The 21174-nt window shown below is 33.6% G+C and overlaps 2 protein-coding genes across 2 annotated transcripts; one reads left to right on the top strand and one right to left on the bottom strand.

The window, feature by feature from the left end:
• The first annotated feature begins 1480 nt into the window (after positions 1-1480).
• Positions 1481-3716, top strand: LOC149550242 (expansin-A2-like). Its single transcript, XM_089795051.1, has 2 exons — positions 1481-1646; positions 3073-3716. The coding sequence occupies exons 1-2, from the start codon at positions 1481-1483 to the stop codon at positions 3714-3716; spliced, it is 810 nt and encodes a 269-aa protein (XP_089651177.1).
• A 10982-nt stretch (positions 3717-14698) lies between these two features.
• On the bottom strand, positions 14699-20711 carry LOC149550243 (cellulose synthase A catalytic subunit 4 [UDP-forming]-like). Its single transcript, XM_089793335.1, has 11 exons — positions 20455-20711; positions 19635-19901; positions 18354-18702; positions 18067-18204; positions 17676-17801; positions 17383-17598; positions 16929-17139; positions 16472-16680; positions 16139-16233; positions 15692-15950; positions 14699-15429 (listed from the first exon to the last, which is right to left on the bottom strand). The coding sequence occupies exons 1-11, from the start codon at positions 20622-20624 to the stop codon at positions 14824-14826; spliced, it is 2646 nt and encodes an 881-aa protein (XP_089649461.1). The 5' UTR covers positions 20625-20711; the 3' UTR covers positions 14699-14823.
• Between the last annotated feature and the right edge of the window lie 463 nt (positions 20712-21174).

Below are 21174 nucleotides of genomic sequence, written 5' to 3' on the forward strand. Positions count from 1 at the left end.
GAACCTTAGTGACACCCTCTTTCTAGCCACAAAGAGCCTCCATCGTTTATAGCCACCCCATATTGAAGAGACTCCAAGGTGCTCTAAGTGTGTTTTGAGGTTAATCTTCCGAGGGTCATAACTCAAAGCTCATGGGGGTTATCGATGAAATGTCAAATGCTATAGGACAGTCATGTTAAGCCCTACAATAACCTCTCATTTTCAAGAGATCACATTCCATTTGGATTCAGCACAACGATCTTGCTCGATGCCAAAACTCGTAGTGTGCCTTAGTTCATAGGTGCATCACAACGTAACTTTGAAACCATTAATCTTGGCATTGAATCGTTAGTGCCATTAGCTCCAGATGGGTGGGTGAACCCTAGTGACATCCTTGTTCCAGCCGCAGAGAGCCTCCATCGTTCACGACCACCCCATATTGAAGAGCCTCTAAAGTGCTCTAAGTGCATTTCAAGGTTGAACTTCTGAGGGTTGTAACTTAGAGCTCATGGGGGCTATCAATGAAATGTCAAATGCTATAGGATGGTCATGCCGAGACCTAAAATTACACCAATCAAAGTACTATACAAGTGAAGAAAAACCTAAAGTTTCATGGTAGGACTAAACACATTGACATCCAACACCAATATATTTGTGAGTTGGTGTAGGAAGGCTTGGTTGAGGTTGTGTGTTGTCCCATTGCAACACAAATTGCTGATATTATTATAAAGCCCCTTGCTCACGATTGGTCTAGCTACTTCAAAATTTACTTGATGTTTATCCCAATGTTCATTAGGTGAACATATTCTTCTTTCTTGTTTTTTGATTTTCAATGTTCATTGTGGAATAGAATAAAAAATAGTAAACTTTAAATTACCAATATCATTCATTAAATATTTACTTGATTGATATTTATAAGATGAGCATTAATTTGATGCATTGCTAACTAGATAATGTGTAGACCATCTCAAAGTTTGTTCAACAAATCTAATAAGTTCAAATATTATCCTTCATATTTTCAACTGTTATCTATTTAAGCAAATAAAAAGTCTGTAAATTGAATTCGTTCCAACATGCTCGGAGCTTGACCGTAATTGGTCATCCAGTTAATGTCCGAGGAAAGGGCAATTGCGAATCGAATCGCTTAGCAACTATTGGCAAGTTGAAGCGGAAGACCCGACAGTCTTGAATTGTCCTGAAAAGGTCTCCCGAAATGCGAGAGAAAATCTAAACAAACAGACGAGGCATCTCCATTAACACAAGCCTCATCTCTCATAGGCATCCGGATTCAACAAGATAGGCCAGGCCCCCTTCAAGCGGGGTTAAAGATTTTCCTCCTTTCTGTTAAGGAAATCTCGGTTAGAAGATCCGCAATTCAGGATTGTAATAGTCCGTATGACCCATTATAAAAACAGTACCGTTCCCCCACCTTCACTACACACAGCAATGCGTTTATAGCAGCAGTTATTGAGGATCGATTCAAAAGAGCTTCAACACGAAAATGGCATCCCCATCTGCAAACATGGTCATTTTGGGAGCGGTTTTGTTACTATTGGCTTTACCAGCTTACGCCCAGCACCGTCAACACAGGCATGTCCACATTAAGGAGCAATGGCTTGAAGCCCATGCTACATTCTATGGCGGCGACGATATGTCTGGAACCATGGGTATGTATCGATTTTAAGATAAGGGGTAGGAGTTTTTATCTACGTGTTAATCTTATTACACTGTCGTAGAATATCTCTGACATTAATGGGCAAGTGTGTTTTTATGTATATTGAATTTGAGATTCAAATAATAAGTTTGGTAACATGTCCATACTATTATAGTATGGTAGAATAATTCTTGGCATCTATGGTATTCTCAATTATATTTTTCAGATTAACTCATTGTTATTATATAGCATGTGCCTAGATAATAATAGGTGGGTTCTATTGAGGAATAAATGTAATTTCAGATAAACCATCTAATAAATAAGACACTTTCAAATAAACTATTTAAAAGTAAATATTTTTCGACAGATCTAAGATGAAAAAAGTAGTTTTTGTTTGCACATTGTACCAATACATTTCCCTATTTGTTGTCATGGCAGTATGGTGGTATTAATAGTTAGACTTTATTGATGAAAGGAGCTGTGATTTCAGATGAGTCACATTAGCATGTCAATAGTTAGTAATATATTTATGAATATTATTAGGTGGATTTTAATGGATAAGCAAGTCATGTAATTTCAAATGAGCCACATTAGCATGTCATGTCAATAGTTATAAATGATTCTTAATGAAACACAAAAAACTAAGAGTATTTGTTAACAATTCCAAGATAAAAAGTAAGAGTTTTTATTAAAAGTTCAAACCATTACATTCTCTTTCTTGTTATCATTGTAGTATTCACCTAAGTATTAATAAGTTCATTCTATTAAATAGAGAATGTGATTTTCGCCGAATCAGTAACGCAAACTAAATCTGAGATTTCTTTAGATGAATGGTCTGAAATATAAGAATTTTTGTTAACAAAATTATATCATTACATTATTTCCATTGTTGTCATTGTAGCATTCCTCTTAGATATTTATAAGTGGGCTCTATTGAAGAAGCCACTGTAATTCCAACTTATCACTGAAGCAAAATCAAACCATAAAGATCATTTCAGCTGAGCCACCTAAAACGATAAGAATTTTATTAAGAAACTTATCCCCTTAAGGATGTTCTATCCCTTATTGTAATTGTACTATTCCTTTGTGCATTAATAAATGGGTTCAACTAAACAAATGAATGTATTTTTCTACAAATCATTGGAAAAAATAATTCTTGAAAGTTTCTATAGACAAACAGCCTAAAAATTAAGAAGAAGTCTCCATAACATGTTCCTCTCATTACACTTCTCTCTTTCTTGTCATTTTAGTATGTTTTGAAGTATCATTAGTTTGGTCAACAAGTCAAAATGTATAGACCACTACATATATATACATATATATATAAGTAATTTAAAGTCAACTTTGACTATTTAACACTTATAGTTTTGAAATGAAACTTAGTGTGTGATGTTTAAGCCATCCCAACGCTGAATGGGTTTGTTATTGTTGTCTTACAGGGGGCGCGTGTGGGTATGGCAATTTACCACAGCAGGGGTACGGAATACACACGGCAGCACTGAGCACGGTGCTGTTCAACAACGGCCTGAGCTGCGGAGGATGCTACCAACTGGTCTGCCGGCACGAGGAGGACCCGCAGTGGTGTCTGCCCGGGGCATCAGTGACCGTGAGCGCCACCAACTTCTGCCCTCCCAACTACGCGGAGCCCAACGACGCGGGGGGGTGGTGCAACCCGCCTCTGCCCCACTTCGACCTCTCCGTGCCCGCCTTCGAGCAGATCGCGCTCTACAAGGGCGGCGTCGTACCCGTTCGCTACACGCGTGTGGAATGCGCCAAGAGCGGAGGAATCAGGTTCACAATATACGGGTCGCAGTATTTCCAGCTGGTGCTCATCACCAACGTTGGAGGAGCGGGAGACGTGGTGGCGGCGTCGGTGAAGGCGAACCATCCGCAGACACACGCCAACTCCGGGTGGCAGAGCATGTCGCGCAACTGGGGTCAGAATTGGCAGAGCCATTTCAGCATTGTTGGCCAGACTCTGTCGTTCAGGGTGACTACCAGCGACGGAAAGAGCGTCATTTCTCACAAGGCGGCTCCGCCGTCTTGGCAGTTCGGCCAGACTTTTGAAGGGAAGCAGTTTTAGTAGTCCGTCTCGTGCCAAACATGCCCTGCCCGTCTGCAGAGACTCTCTGTGCTCTGCTGGCCCGAGGCGCCCAATTCATGGGAGAAGTCGTTTAATTTTTTATTAGTAGAGTCTAACACAACAAAATTATAGAAAGTTTGTGTTAGTTTTTTTTTTTTTTTTTTTTTTTCCCATTTCGTGCATGGCCCACGATCAAACGCAGTGCCGAGGTGCCCTCATCCTGCTTTGGCGCCCGATCCTCATTACCTTGTGTTGTGGGGCCTTTTTGTCAATAAATTTGAGATAGGCTTTTGGTTATATTTTATTTTGGCTACGTGAATTGGAATAAGTTCTTCCCCCTCTCCCTGATCACTGTTCATAAAATGGTTATGGATCTATTTGAGTTTTATCTCATTTGGTTAAGGCGAATAATGAAGTTTTGGTTGGATTGTTTCAATGAGCTTGACCAATTAATAATGGATCTGCAAATCATATGTGTCGATGAATTACTTTAAAAATACATTTCAATTCAGTGTGATATAAATTGTCGACTACAAAACAGGACCTATGCATTTCAGCATTTTTATAAGCCGTATCTAAATACATTTTTAGCAACTGAATATTTAATCAATGATCTTAGGATTATATATTATTGTGTAAGCAAGGAGCCTTTTTATACATGCCATCTTTACATTTTTAACAACTGTGTAAGTCTATTAGTGTGATCTAAATTTTCAAAATAAAATATACAGTAAATCTTATTTAAATACATTTTTAACAATTGAATAAATAATCAATGATCTTAACATAATATCTAAGTGTAAATGGAGAGTCTTTTCATACATCCTATCTTTACATTTTTAACAATATATGTCACCAAAGATTATTATAATATTCATAACATATAAGTACTTTTTATATAGTAACAAGAAACATGACAAACACTCTCTTAGTATTTATAATCTTTGATTAAAAAACTTAACGATGCACGTGTGTATTTCATTGTGAGTATTTCAATGAGTATACAAGTAACAAGGGATAGGCTAATCTCCAGACAAAATGCACTAAAGACAAAACAAAGTCAAACTCTTTTTTTTTCCCCAAATTCTATGAAAACATAGTGATTTTTTTCCAAATTTTTTGTTGTTTTCGACTATAAACTATGCAAATCATGAATATTAATTTCTTTGACTTGGGCTTTGGACTACTAGTGTAGTATGTGTTGCACTAAAGTCATCTTCTTTGAGAACCCAAATTTTACCCCTCACCTATGCTCATAACCTTGGCATTGATAGTCAAGATTATCCATGAGGATAAGTTGTTGAGTTCACATAGTTGGGGTGGATTAGGTAGTATCTTATGGGGTTCAATTTTTTGAAATCATAATTTGGAAACCTAAGAACAAGAGCATCTCACAGCTATGCATGACATGTTAAGCTCTCGTTCATTTCTAAACACTTTTAAGTTATGAACATTCTTCTCTTATTATCATTTTTCTATTACATTGTATAAATTTAATAAGATCATATTTATATTCATGATGTTAATTAAGATGATTTTTTCATATTTACTTTTTCTATTTAAAAATTTGCACTTATAACTGAATTTTACAAGAGTGGTATAATATAATGAACTTAAGAAATTTATATTATAGAAAGTAAAATCAATTAAAAATATATAAATCTTCTTTAAAAATGTGTAACATAAAATTATTATTTACAATTTTTTTTACCTTAACATAAAGTCATCCTATTTTAAAATTGCCTAATAATAATAATAACAAGTGTTGCACGAGCAACTGGAGTCCCAGCCTATGGTGGGAGAGTAAGAAAGAAATGTGGAAATGTTTTATTTAAGAAGATTATGGAATTTCAAACCCAACTACTAATATCTCTTCCTAGTAGAACATATCAAGATTTGGTACAATTATAGATGACTGATCTGAGTTTAGTAGTTTCAAAATCACTTCAAAGTAGTAGATGGCTTGAGAACATAAGAAAAAGTAAAAAGACATCTAAGTAGAAGTTAATCTTTTAGGTTAAATTGAGTGTGTCTCAAAACCATCAAATTCAGGTCCATGAGCTCTGCCTTATTTATGAAATCAGAATCAATTTCTATGGAAAAACCCATATGAATAGTAGGGGCTTGATCAAGGTTCAATTGGTTACCTAGTTAATCAATCTACTACTTATCCCACCATAAATATTATACACCATGAATGTGGAGGTTTCTGTCACAGGGCCTAACAAATTAATGGTAACTATGCTAGCTAGAAATTCAAATAAGTTGAAAATTGAGGTGAAAGTTCTATTTCCACACTTTGATTTCCATGTGTAATATTGTTGTGGACCTTTAAAGATGGAAGAAACAAGGGCATGTGGGATGAGGTCGAGAAAGAATTTAATATGGGAGTATTCATTGTTGTTAGATATTTTATTGTGATCCTTCCAAGTAAAAATAAATAGGGCCTTACAAGAGCAACAAAAACACAAATAGATTTTGTGGTAGATTAATTGACACCAAACTATCCTAAGTGTTCTAACATATATGTAATGTTATCTTATTACCCAAATTCAAGTACCTATTCTGTTAGAAGGCATATATTGATTGATTTTATTCCATAAATTAGATTAAGGGTAATTTTGAAGTTTGACTCAAGTTCACAAATATGAATAATGACGTACCATTATGACTTTTTCTAGATATATCATCTACATTTGTATCAAGTCTTCAATTTCAATGGTAAAATAATAATTCTTCTTGTTTGCAAAAGAAGTCTGATTTCTTGGCCTGAATACATCATATCATTATTATTGTTTCTCCAACTTTAGAATTGTATACTTTTATAATGGTAATATTGTACAAATTTTTTGTATTTGTTCTTGTATAATAATACCATTGATGTTACCAAGCTAATCCAAATCCAAAAGCACTTCAGTAAATCTTATCCCCACTTAGATACATTGAAATGTTTTACTTTTGAAGAGCTAAAAAATCCTATCATGCCAAAAGAAAGAACATTTTAAGTTATTTCTATTCACCTCCAATTGAATCCAAAAATCTATATTTAGATGGATATGAATGGAGACTAGATGGTTGATGGCATAATGCTATTGTTTCCACTTATTTAAATTTTTTGAGTTCTAGGAAAGAAAATTCAATTCCTATTGCTTCATATCCTCAATAGAATTGTTAGGAAATTATTTATTCAATATTTTGTCTCTTAAAAAAATTCAGACTTAAAAAATTCAAATATATTTCACCAAAGAATTTATTGAATAAAATAGAATTTTACTCTTTTCCTATAAGATAAAATGTATCAACTTTTGAAAAATATTTATTTGCTTGGAAAGAAGTTTCAAAATATTTACCTACCTAAAAAGAAGTTTAAAATGTATCGAAGATTAAAGAATCTCTAATTTGTTTAGTTTTTACTCAATAGTTTTGTCCTCTAAATAAAAATATAGAATTCAACATATTTTGATAAAGATATTCTTTTAAAATTTCCAAGGCACCAACATTAAAAATCCTGATGGAAAAATAATTATCAAAAAAAAAAATGTGACAAAGAAATAAGCGAGATCGAGTTAGTCTTCCGTTAAAAAAAGTTCATGTAAGCTTTTGTTCTTAAATTATTTTGTTTTAATCTTCATTTCAATTTGGTTGAGTAGAAATAATTGTATCCTAAACACTAAATACTAAATGTAATTGAAAATTTAAAATAGCTCAATGTTATAGGTAGAAAATATATTTTAAATTTTTTTGAAAATAACTTCTAAACTTATTTTTTAGGTATTAAATATTTGAATTAAAAAATTTAAAATATATAATTTATAATTCTAACTTAATTTTAATTCCCTTAAATACAATAAAAAATGTTAGTTAAATTAATTGCACGTAATTATAATACTATTGAGGAACTTGCTGAGAAAAGAGGACAAAGTTTGGCCCATATTATTGAATGCTACAACAATATAAAGTTTTGCATTGAAGGAGAAATTAAACTCGAGAATTCAAAGTAGCAATAAATATATTTAGTTTACAATTCTAGAATAACAATGAAGGATATGAAATAATATGTAGCTTAGCCTAGCGTACCTTCATCTTTAGAGGCAAGATTAATTGAATTGGGCATCATTAGCATAGATGGAAATTTAAAGTGTTAACCAATAAAGAAACAATGTCTATAGTTATCAAAATAGAATGTAGAAAAGAAACACAAAAGCTACAAATTAACCACACCCCAAGAAAACATGATAACTAGAAATGATTAAATGTTATATGAACCAAGTTCTAGAAGTAATAAAGAGTAGTTGTGAAAATAATAACATAGATTCAAGCCCACCTATGAATGATCCAATAAGGCCAAACTCAAATAATCTGAGTTAAATTGACCAATCACAAATTAAAGAAAATAAAAATCATTATTCTAATTTAGTTCCTTTATATTTCAATATGAAAAGCTACAAAATATATACCTTTGAAAATGAAACCCGTGGTAAAGAAAAACCAATAATAAACCCAAATGCTATTTGACAGTCATTACAATCTTTAGGGTTTTGTTTGATTGTTTAATCCTCCACTATGTCTTCAAATGAGAAGAAATCAAATGAGAAATTACATGAAACATCTTTATTGGTATGATTCTCAGGAGGGAAAAGTAAATTGTAATAGCAATGCCATAGATTCAATGCAAAACCTTTTCTTTGTTGTTTTCTCTTCAATTGAAGTATCTGAATTACATTGTCATCAACCTCAAACCCAATTTGCATAGTGCTAAAGAAGCTTAGATTTCCCATTGAAAACTACCTAGACTTCTACAAATGAAAATAAATCATACAAACATAATAAAATTGTGCAAAACTACCTTAGACTTCTTCATATAGCATTTTGAATCATATTGGAAATTTTATTCCATTTAAGAAAACCCTAACAACTTCAGGAGAAAGAAAAATTATGAAATAAATTAAATAGAATATAATTGATTAAAAAATTAGAACTAATAATATTGTCTAATTCATGGCTATAGATGAATTGCAAATCTAAACAACAAACATTAGAATTGGAAAACCTCAACCTCTTGTTGTTGTCTTCTTGTAATAACGCTTGTGATGAGTAAGAGTGGATAGGTGAAACATACACAAAACATTTACTATAGAATACACCTGGTTTTTGGACATAAATAAAAAGTGACATGTTGATGGTAATGCTTGCATGCAAAAAATCACGTCAAATATTCTGCAATCTAGTTTACCCATAAAGACCCATGATCCCCATTTACATAATATCATAAGCACTATGTATTACCTATGATCATATTTGCAAAAAAAACCTAATAGACATGTTAAATCACATAAAATGTAAAAATAACATTTAAATCAAATTCAACTCCTTAAAAAAATCATCTTGACTCATAGCCCTAGGCTCTTCTGTGGGCACAAAGAAACACTAGTTTTGGACTTTTTTAATGAATTTTGTAGATTTTTTTTTAATATTTCAAAATTAAAAAAAAAAGTTTTCAAACATTAAACATAATGAAGAATATTTTAGAAAAAGGAATGCTAACTATTATTCATCGTATGAATAATAAATACATAATAGAAATTTTCCTAATTGATCTTTCACAATTCTTCCTTATCTTGTTGTAAATGATTTAGATTGTACAAGAATAAAAGAAGATAATAATAATAATAATAATACAAAACTCCAATAACTATTTATAATTTTTTCAATTTCAAATTAACATGATGATTTCTTTTTTATATTGATAACTATAATAATAACATAAAATATACTGAATACGAATATAAAAGTACAAAAATGTGCAAATTAGGTGACTTTCTCAAATCAGATATAAATGTTGAGTATGAATAAATAGTGAGATATTTGTTAAAAATTTGAATCATCCCGCAAACAAGAAAATAGTTACTTTCCAATCAAAATGTGGAGCAAAGAAGCATCTTCCAGAGAAAGCAGTCATGAGATTAGAGCAATTGAAAATATTTGCCTTGTGGAGTCAAAATAATTACCCTACTACAGCATTGTATTGAAATGGAATTAATATTCAACAATTATGAGGTAGAAGCTTCAAAGCATTTGTCTTGTGTAAATTAATTACAAATAGAATTTTTGTAAATATGGAATTTGACAAGAAGGAATTTAGTAGGAACTCTTAATTGACTACTAGAAAAGGTAAAGTCAATGTTAGCAATGTCAGCTATGGACAACAATTGCCAAAACGAATGCTAGAAGAGTAAAACATTTCTAAAATATGTCATTAGATTTAAATTTAATACATAAAAATTAGAAGAGTTTGAGAGAGTTTATCAATTGAAGAATTTCTGCAAGTAATAATGGAATTTACTATAGCAATAATTGTATTCTACAAGTATCAAATTTTGTGCATACAAAGTTATCTTTGGCCAAAGCAATATAGATAAGGTCTTGAATCTAATGTTTACTTGAGAAAACTAAAAGTTGTTATGCATCCATCAATTACTGTTTACATATGCCAAACAAAAATTAAATTCTCTCTCACCCACTAGACTTCAAATGTTTAAAAGAAAAAGTAATGGGTAGCTAAACAATATGAAATAATAAAAGAGAAAAAACTATATCCAAGCAATGGTGAATCAATAGCACCCATAGTCATAATCAAAGACAAAAGATCATCATAAAAGACTTTATTACATTGTTAGATTAACTTAGAGTGAAGACATCTACAACCACAATTCATTTTAAGCGTCACTTCATGTAACAAAATTTATTGTACAAATAGTGAAATGTTCTATGTCTTGCCCTAGGAATTGGAAAGTACTTTTATAATGAAGTTTAGCACAATAATGTACAAGTTTATCTGATGCTTCAAATTGATAAGACATGGGAGGGTGAGAGAGTTCCTGATGATAGGAATATATTGAACAATTTTATGTGTATTCGACAAGATTTAGGGATTAAATGTTATAGAGATTAATAGTTGTTTAGGTTTTAAGATGTCTTTGAATATTATTTCAAAAAGACTTCTTCATCAATATGTGAGTATTCTTGTCCAAACTATTTTTGAAGTTAGCTTGATATTTAAAGTTGGAGAAAGAAACTAGAATAGAAAATGGCATATAAAAGGAGCATAGTCAAGAAATGCCCCACTTGAAGGTTTGGTGGTAAAGAGGATTCTATGGTAGGGAGAATGACTTACTTATTAGAACTATTTCCTCAACTAAAAAAAAATGGATATCCCCAATTGGCTTTGTGAAAGCCATTAGCAATCATGCATCCATATATTCTATTTTGCACACATATAATGCACCAGGGAAATCAGCCATGGACTCGTGAATTTGACCTGGCCTCAGCTAAAACATTTTATAAAAGTTGAAGAAAGCATAAGCAGGCCATTCAAATCACAGGGTCTAAGACCCCAGATTCAACATTGTGAAATCTCAGTACAACCAGTTCTCCTTATACATTTGTCTCTCAAAAAGGTTTTTCTTACTTTCGTTTTTCTCCATTGTAGCATTTCCCATCTTCTCATCAAGTCCAAACATGTCATTATCTCACAATTATAGCTGAAAATGATTAACATTCATCATTAGATTCTTTTACACTCTGAATTAGATAGCACACTTTTGCTTGCTTAAAAAGTTAAGACTATTCACTAGACTAATATTACAACTAAACAATGCTCTATATATGTAAATGAGTCAATGTCAGCTATGGACAATAATTAGGGAAATGTATGTTGTTCTTAGAAGAGAAGATTATAAACAAAGAGTAAAACAGTTCTAAAACATTCATAAAAAATTAGAAGAGAAATTTTCAACTGAGAATTTGTCCAAGTAATAAAAAATTTTACTACAAAAATAATTGTATTCATCTAAATGTCAAATTCTGTGCATACAGATGTATGCTTGAGAAAACTAAAAGTTCTTATGTAGCCCTAAAAGTTGCTATGCAGCCCTCAATCTCTCTTTATATGAAAAAAATGGAATAAAAGAGAAAAAATGGGTATCCCAACAATGGTTAATCAATGACACTTACAATTATAATCACAGGCAAAAGTCATCATAAAAGACTTTATTACATTAGCAGATTAATTTAAAGTGAAGCCAGTCTACAATTCACAATTCATTCTCAGCTGGATAAAGATACTTTATGTAACAAAATTTGTTGTTCAAATCGTGAAAAGCCATACTTCTACAATGAAGTTTAACACAATAATGTGTAAGTTGTTGTGATACTTCAAATTAGTAAGACGCTGAAGGATGAGAGCATTCTTGATGATAAGACTGTATTGAATAATTTAATGTGTTTTCTACAAGATTTAGGGATTAAATTTTTTTATTTTGGATTAAGTAAAATAGGTTTTGAAGGGTGCCTGAAACCTTGTACAAGTCTAAAGATTTTTAATGAGTGCAAAAATAAAAGGTACAACAAACAAATGCTAAGCTGGTCACCCCCCAATCTAAGGGTAACCATGGTGACAAAAAGCCAGTCACCAACCAAATAAAAAGATCCAGCAAGGAGGTAGGGCCAGATACATCATGATTTGCCCTTTGATTTAGAGCCTCCATTGCATGATTGGAGATTCATTTCTAAAGGAAGAGCGGATGGCCTAGTTTTCTTTCTTCTTACTGTAGTCCAACCATCCTCCACCTTAGCTGTCTTAGCAGTCCAATCCCCATAAGAGACTAAACAATGGAGCCTAGGGGAATCGGAAAAAACAACAATCTCCCTAGAAGAACCCAAAGCCAGCTAGCCCCCCACTAAAATAGGAGGAAAGTCCATAATAGGGGCAAGGCCAGGAGAGGCTACAAGGTCCTGGCCCCCAATAGGACTAGGAGGAACAAGAAAGTCCTTCTCCACCAAAGAAACATCTGCAGAGGAGACATCAATTGGCAAGGGTAAAACAGAGGAGGTTTCCAACAAAGGGGCCACAGGAGAGCCATCTGGGACAGTAATCATGGCAGCCACCAGAGAGTCTTGAGAAGGGTCACCATCCCCAATAGAGGGGGCTTTGAGGATAGTGTAATGATCATCCGACACATTCTTCCACCAGGAAGGAGGCTTCTTGTGTCTAGGTTTTTAGAGGAGCAACAAGCAGCAAGGTGACCAGTCTTGTGGCACTTCTTGCATCAGAAAGGGATACCTTTGTAATCAAGACACTAGGTCCAAGATCCAATTGGAGAGGCCAAACAAATCATCGTTGGGAGACCCTTGGAGATATCAACCTCAACTAGGATCCAAGCATAAGTAGTGCAATACACATTGGAAGAAGCATAATCCACTATCAAGAAATCCCCAATGGCCTCCCCCACCGCCTCTAGGATAGAATCCACCCAAAGGTGAAGGGGAAGGTTCAACAACCTAACCCATAGAGGGACCTTGTTAAAGGATTCCGTCAACGGGTCAAAATCCTTGAACCAAGGTTTAGCCATTTAGGGATTAAATGTTATAGAGATTAATAATTGGCTATTTTTTTAACACTAATAGTAATCTTTTCAACACTTTTCTATAATTGCTTATCATTGCATTCACAACCATCATCTTTGTCTCCCATATGTTTGTGCATTAGTGTAGGGTCTGTCCATGTTGGTTTTGGAACCCTGCAAATCATAGTGTGTGGAGTGTAAAAGTTTTGTCTCCATCATGGGACGATAATTTCCATCACTTGCACCACAGTAATCATTCATCACGTAATTATGGTTCAAACGCAGGGGACTGTCATGACTTCTATGGTCATGAGGAGAAGATGCAAGGGTTGTGGATAAGTAATGTTATCCACCATATCTTTTTGAATTGAATCATTTTGTCTTGGCAAATTGCTATGATTGTTCAATAGGGGAGGATCAAATAATTTTTTTCTTGATCCTGTTCTTCTAAGAAAGAGTTTTCTTTAAAAAAAACACCCATCAAAATTCATGCATGCCCTAATTCAAAATGACACTATCCTTAACAATTTGAATTGTGGCGAGCAACATACCCACATTAGTAAAGAGTAATGTGTAAGCCATATTTTGGCTTACAATAGGAAACCCTTTCTTTTAGAAAATTGATTTTGACTCGATATGAAAAATCTAGTATAACAATGAAAGAGCCATTCAAGGACATTGAACACATCCTGAGCACAAAGATTTGGCAACCCTAGCCAAATGCATTATAAATGAAACAATACAGATGAGAGACACTGAAAGATTAGAAACAACACATATTAAAACAAACAATTTCATAGCTTTGGAAAATGTAGGAAACCACTGTTCCCCAAGCAAGATCCTCAACAAAATAATATCTTGACCTGCAAGGAAATGTTTGAATCTGTAAAAACAACATAAAACACATGTAAGTTGGAGCCATATTTTTTTTATTGCATAGTTTTATTTTATAATATGTTTACATTATATTTTTTTTGCTACAAGAATCAATGTACCAAACTATTCAAGAAACTTACACCCATTGTATGCAAGGAATGCATGTTCTCCAAGTTTTGCTTCTCTAGAAGAATTACATATGTTTTGAGAATTGCACCAATAGACACGTAACTATTCTAAAAAATGATAGTTGCCCGACTCAAATATTTGAGATAATTTTTCTACGGAAAATATTGCCTAGAAAAATAACACCAGCCAATAGAATAAAACTTATTAATATATATGATGTCATAAAAAAATCATTATAACCTGCAAACTATAGTCTATGATAGTATTATCTAACAGGGCACAGTTTTCAATCAACCAACCACTACATTGCAAGAAAGCAAAAACTTTAGTCTCTTGCCTTACTAAGGGAACTAATAATATTGAAATGAAATGGCAACATGTGCTGGCAATCCATAGATATTTTTATCTTAGAATATTATAAAACATGTCAGAAACTCGATAGAATGTTATATTCGATTTATTCCCCTCTTCCTTTGGGCCCTTCACACAAAACAGACTCTTTTGATAACGGGGGCATATTTCGTTGTACAGAGAACCGACTTTAAAATTGATGCCGTGTTATACAGGAAGATATTTTAAAATGGTTAAGAAAGAATAAGAATTTAGATTGCTTGGCTTGATGTAAACACTGTGGAGGAATCGACATACCACAATGATTAAAAGCAGATTTCATATTCAAGATCTTCCCATTGACGCAGTCAAGGGCAGTCAAAAGTACATTGTTGAAAAGGAGAAACCTTCTCTTTCTTAATAAACGGATCAGCCCTAATCCACAAAAGCGAGAAAATAGAAGCGAGAAGAACAGACCAGAGAATAACTATAGTAGGAGTTCGATTCTGTCTTCCCAGAAGACCCCTCAGAAATGGGTACAAGTGCGCTACAACCCATGATGCAAAACATAGCTTCTTGAACAAGAATGCCCATTCACCATATCCACTGTTAAATGTGGCCGAAATTCCAGCTACAACAGCTAAAAGGTTGACTATCACCAGTGTGGTTGGAATGATAAGAAGATTAGTCCATTCAAATGCATACAGCTCCTTCAGATCGTCTGCCTCAACTAATTTCTTTGACTTGGGCTTTGGATTACTAGTAGATATGGCAGTAAACTGCATGCCTGTCAATACTTTCAGAAGGCCTAGGAATATTGCGAAGAAGTGAGAAGAGGTGCCTCCGATCACCCAAAACTGTTCATATTTCCACCAGTCTTCAATCTCCACGTGGCTCCATTTGAGCTCCAGGAACACACACGTCACCATGGAGATGAGGACAGCTATGATCCAAATCAGCCCAAATTCGTCTAGCTGCAGGGGACAAGAATGAGATGATATATTATTATCACGTTAATGATATCAATATTTTTGCTTTGGGATTCAGTTCTGTAGTTTTGAAATTATTTCGAAGTAAATTATATGATCCATCATTAGGACATATCTCTGTTATCAGCATTTTGGATCAAATTGCATGATCCATCATGGGGCAAATAGAATTTGATTAGAAATATTGATAGCAAAAACACATATAGATGATTTATATTGATAAAAGGTAGGCTAAAATTTCAGATACCTGTGGGAATATGAATTTCCCTGTGAGGAGACAAACAGCAGGAAGAAGGCAGTAGGTGATGAGGGGGATTGAAGCCAAGGGGTAAACGATTGTGTTAATATAGGCGATTCTTTGAAGCCAATTAAGATGACCAGATCTCAATCTGTACCACAGTGGGCAGCGTTTGCTGAGAAGAATTTCCATGGAGCCTAGTGCCCAATGGAGCACTTGCCTCAGGCTGTCTGCTAGATTCATAGCACCATTTTCTTTGAATGCTGGCCTGAAATTGAACTAGTCATTAGTAATAAGCACTAATAGAGATCAGAATTATAGAATTATTTAGTTGGAGAAGCTTAAACACTCAAAATGGTACTAGCTTCTTTTTATAATTCATCTATCAGTATGAACCATCTATACAAATCAAAACTTAAAATCAAATTACTTATCCATACAATAATTTATTCCAACCTTGAAGGAACACAATATATGGATTGCCAGCCACGGGCATGCATATTCAATCCTGTGAGGACCCAATCTGTGACAGATCCATATATCCAACCGATCTACAGAGGACATCAGGCTCAAATCTATAAGATGTCATAGAAATAATAAGTTTTTTTATTGATCAGTGATATAGGGTCTGGTTTAAACAGCACATTCCAAACTTCGAATGTTAGATGGCTTGTTCTAAATCATACTAGTAGATAGAATTCTACTAGAAAAGAAAAATTGTAATTCAGATAAACTATTTAAACAACCCAAAATTTAAAATATATTATTTAAACCAAACACATAACATACCTCTTTCCCCCATTGGGTTTTTTCTTCAAATGTACAGGTAATGACATGGATGGCTTCTCTGATGAGTGAAGAAGGGTCTGTATTGTCCGGAAGACCACCATCTTCCATTAAAGTTGAAGCAATGAAGACTGGAGAATGCCCCAAAGATGATTCCAAATTTTGAAATGGACCTAACAGCTGTGCAGTGTCTGATTCGTATTGATAAGAGCCTGTTAAAAAGGAAATCATTTGTCAAATACATAAATATGCATTGTTTTACACACATTATTTTAAGTTTTGATTTATTTTAATTCACACTAATTGATAGATCTCAGTGGAAAAAGAATTCAATTTTAGATGAACTGATGAAACATGTTAAAGCTTAAAAGAGTGCATTCCTGATAGAGATTAAGTTAATCCAGTAAGTAAGTTTTACTACTTGATGCATCTACCTTAATTGTGGGGAAAATTAACTTACTTTCAGTGTCTGTGAGCATTTCATTGTTGATGATATCTGAGTTTTCTCTATCAGTGTCCTTTGATCTGCCAAACAACCATGGCCGCCATGATTGGGAGGAATTTTGGTTGATTTGAGGAGGGGCGTAACCATAGAAGGCTTGCCTCCTGAAAACAGATGCTGTGCCTAAGTACATTGGTCCCTGAATACCATCTAGCCCCTTTAATGTTATCTGCACCCAAAGCATTAAAAATGAAAAGTATCATTGAAATGCAAAGGTGGAAACTGAACAGAGGATTCTGGAAATATTTCGGTGTAAATTTTGGGCCAAATTAAAATTAGTATATTGAAAGTTTTGATTTGTTTAGATGGTTTAATAACACTAATAAACCAACTGACAAATCAAAACCTCAAATGTATTGTTTAAAAAATATATGTGAATATAAAAAAAACATCAAAAAATAGTGGTGATTACATCATAAAAGACGGTATTGTGATTAACATATTTGTCCGCATGCTTGTCCAAAGAATGGAATCTGAGAGGAAACTGCACATAAGAAACGTTTTGGCCAACTGGAGCGTCCATCATAAAGCACATTGCCTCCCGCAAGACTTGACTGTTGTTTATGTATTGCATAGACTCCATATTCAAGATATAGGGAGAGTTCGTTAAAACTCCCGAGACTCGAACCTGCAACCATTCAAAATATATGAATTCTACTGCATAAGCTGAACGCCATAAAGCTCTGAGCTTGTTTAAGCTTTTACCAGAGAATTCATGGCACCGGGCCTGTTATGATGATCGAATCCTGGCTTCTTCTCACGAGAGACGTAAACCAGCAGAGGAAGTTCATGTCCAGTGATGTCCAGAGCTCCAGTGCGGCCTAAAAACACCTGCAAAAATCTTGAAGCTGTTCATCATCATATCTTAAACAAAAATTCAGCTCAATTCTTTTTAGATGAATCATTTAAACAAAGAAAAATTTGACATGTGATCTATGGGTCTGTTCTTTTCCTGTAATTCCTAATAATAGATCATGAAATGCCATCCAACATATAAACCAAACCATTTATAACTGTGAAAATCTGATATTTTAAATTAAAATGCACAGTTCATGTCAACATTCAAAATGTTGTGTCAAATCTGAAAGAAAATCACCTGAATCATTGCTGGGTGGTCACGAGGATTGTTGCCTGGCCAAGGCCTACCGTCCTGCATCATCCACCCATCTTCAGGAGCCTTCTGTCGTTTATTCACCAAAGCATTTATTCTAACTTTGAATTCGTCATATTCTTTCTGCATACAAATTCGTTCCCACAAAAAATTCCCACTTTTAATCATACAAATTCATTCCCACATAAAAATCCCACTTTTAATCATACAAATTCATTCTCTGCACAGCTAATGCAAAACACTTTTAAGAGATGCAGGGCAGTCTTGCTTACTTTCATTTCACGGCGCTTTTTGACAAAGGAAGGTTTGACCTTCTCTTTGAGATAATCAATCTTTTGGGAAAAGTAAGCTTCAGGAGCTCTGGGTTCGATGTTGAACTCCTTGCAGAAGGGAACCCACTGCCTCGCGAATTCCGCAGTCTGAGACAAACATTCGAACGTAACCATGGCCGAACCATCGTCCGACAAGTAGCACGAAACTTTATCGGCAGGATAATCCACGGCTAGCACAGATAAAATAGCATTTGCAGTTATCAATGGCGGCTCGCTTACTGGATCCTCCGTGCTCACAAAAATATCCACACTCGCCAGTCCACAGTACTCTGTGCCCTCTTTCTCATACCTTTCAAATTCAACCCATGATAGACGATTCATACTTTATAATCTCAAGCCATGATAAAATATTCATCATTTATGCTCATTATATTTATAGGGTTCAGGTTTGTACCAAATATGTCGTTTATAAAGACCATTTCATCTCAAGATTTTATCAGACAAGATTTGTGTTAATCAACATTTTCCCCATTTTTCAGTTTATGATATCAGAGAGGTCCAACATTTCCAGATCAACATTTGTACTTAGTACTTATATATTTAGAGCAGCAGTTAGTATAGGAGATAGGTTTTCAAAGATGTGATGGTTAGTCTAAAGTCTTAAGTTTCAATTCATTTGTAGTAATTTAGAGGAATTGAGGTTATATGGATTTCTTATTATACTAAAATTAAGAAATGCTAACCAAATTCTAAATAACATCTTCACATATATCTAGAATAACACATAATGGAATTGATAATCCAACAAAAAGAAAAGGAAACATCAATAAATTTATACGTTATCTATAAATATATGAAATAAATTTTTTAATATATACAATTTTCTACAAAGAAAAAGAATCAAACATCTTTAATACTTACAAACCATAAAGATTTAAAGAAAATTATAACATCTTAATAAAATTATACCTAACCTCATAGTAAAGAAAGCATATTATGAAACCATTTTCAGTTTAAAACTCTATTGAACAAATTTAACTTTAAAATCAAACAACTGTAACAGCTAATTGCTTTTTCATTCTTGTTCTGACAATCTAAATTCAATAGAAATATTCCATTTCAGTATAACTTTCACTCTATAATTCTGATTTATTTACTTAATAATTCTTAATAAAAAAATCTTTCAAATTTAAACCTATAACATCTTCCATCTATAGCTCAATTTTGTACGAATTTTCAAAAATTTCAGCTTTAAATGATTGACAAGCCCTTGGTATTTACCTGCTAGACAATCTTTGCAGGTAAGTTTGGCGATTCATGGGAGACCACTTGGGCAACTGGTCTAGAACCCATGAAATAGCCAACCAGATTTCACAAATTACAGCAGTAATCCAGAGGCCATATGCATCCCTCACAGGGTTCGTTATCCTCAAGTAAAAGAAGAATCCCACAATTAACAAACGCGTAACTATCACAAGCCTGTATGGATGAAGTATGTTCCCTTTAATGGGTAGCTCAGAAGAGAGAGATTGCCTGGGTTCTACCTCTCTGCAATACCCAAAAAAAAAAAAAAAAAAAAAAATTCGTAAAACTTTTCATCATGAAATCAAATCAATATTCATATTCAAAATGGGCTACTCTTAAATGGCCTTCTTAAACAGTTCATTCAAAACTAATAAGTATATGAATCAAATCTTAGTGTGTGATCAGTGATGTTTAAACAATCAACTCAAAATCAACCAATCATGATTGTTAAAATTCCTTCTAAAATTCAACTATGAACAATATTTGTTTTTCCAATGTTCAAAATTTTTCACAATCCATTAAATAAAAATAACACAACTTCTAGATTTGGCTCTGTACAATTTTTTTAACATTAACTTTGTTTAATCAAATTCCATAATCTATCATCAGTATAAGAAGAACTGATCATTCTTTTATTCTGATGATGATGAATTACTGAATATAACCCAAGCTATTGATACAAATATTCTCACGATCAAAACTATAAGTAACACGTCTACATTAATACAAAATTCTTACACAGTAGAAAAATCAGAAATAACAAAAAAAAAGAAACTATAAAGATTCAATCTTTTACGTTTCAATGATGAGATTTGGTTTCTGCCTGTGGGATCTTCCATTGTTTGATTCTGCAAGCATTAATTGACTATATTTGATGTTCTTCTTCCAGCTCTCCACTCTTTCTCTCCATGGAATTCCTATACTCTCATTGGAATCCATGGCGGTTCCTGAACTAGAGGCGGCCATGAATTCTACTTATATATGAAAAGTAAGCGTGTGGATTGTACGTCTCTGCTTTGTGTAGAAGGCTGTGGCGGAAGAAAAAGGGGGCTTCGTGTCTGCAGGCCTGCAAATGGAATATTGGATTACTAAAGAATGAAGTAAAGCAACTCTTCGAATATCTGTTTCTTGTGAGCTTTATATTCGCTGACGGTGACGAGAACACACCTTTGTCTCTTCCGTGTGGCTTCTGCTAAATCGGATTATGGTTTTCCAAGGAAAAGCAGATGATTCTATCTCAGAAAGCAGCCGGCATAACTGTGATAGCATCGCAAACATTTCATTTGTATCAAATCAGACAAGAGTTAACACGTATAAATCGAAGCAAACGTGACAGGATACACATTCAAAAAATTAAATATTTCATCCATTCTTGATTATGTCGATGGTCTCTGAAAGGTTTTGCTATTTTTTTAATTTTTTGTTTTTTTTAAATATAATTGTTTTAGATATATATTCTGTCAAATTTGTCTTAAAGAATTCCCGTTCTTAATTTAGGAACGAAGACTCTTGTACA

The sequence above is a fragment of the Cupressus sempervirens genome, chromosome 7 (genome assembly GCF_028749045.1).
Source record: "Cupressus sempervirens isolate cs-2001-9-10 chromosome 7, ASM2874904v1, whole genome shotgun sequence".
Taxonomy (NCBI): domain Eukaryota; kingdom Viridiplantae; phylum Streptophyta; class Pinopsida; order Cupressales; family Cupressaceae; genus Cupressus; species Cupressus sempervirens.

Coding starts and splice junctions, on each gene's coding strand:
- LOC149550242 (XM_089795051.1), top strand. CDS start 1,481: ATGGCATCCCCATCTGCAAACATGGTCATTTTGGGAGCGGTTTTGTTA. Junction 1,647..3,072: donor CGATATGTCTGGAACCATGG/GTATGTATCGAT, acceptor GTTGTCTTACAG/GGGGCGCGTGTGGGTATGGC.
- LOC149550243 (XM_089793335.1), bottom strand. CDS start 20,624: ATGGCCGCCTCTAGTTCAGGAACCGCCATGGATTCCAATGAGAGTATA. Junction 18,703..19,634: donor CTGCAAAGATTGTCTAGCAG/GTAAATACCAAG, acceptor TGAATTTGAAAG/GTATGAGAAAGAGGGCACAG. Junction 18,205..18,353: donor AAAAGCGCCGTGAAATGAAA/GTAAGCAAGACT, acceptor ATTTGTATGCAG/AAAGAATATGACGAATTCAA.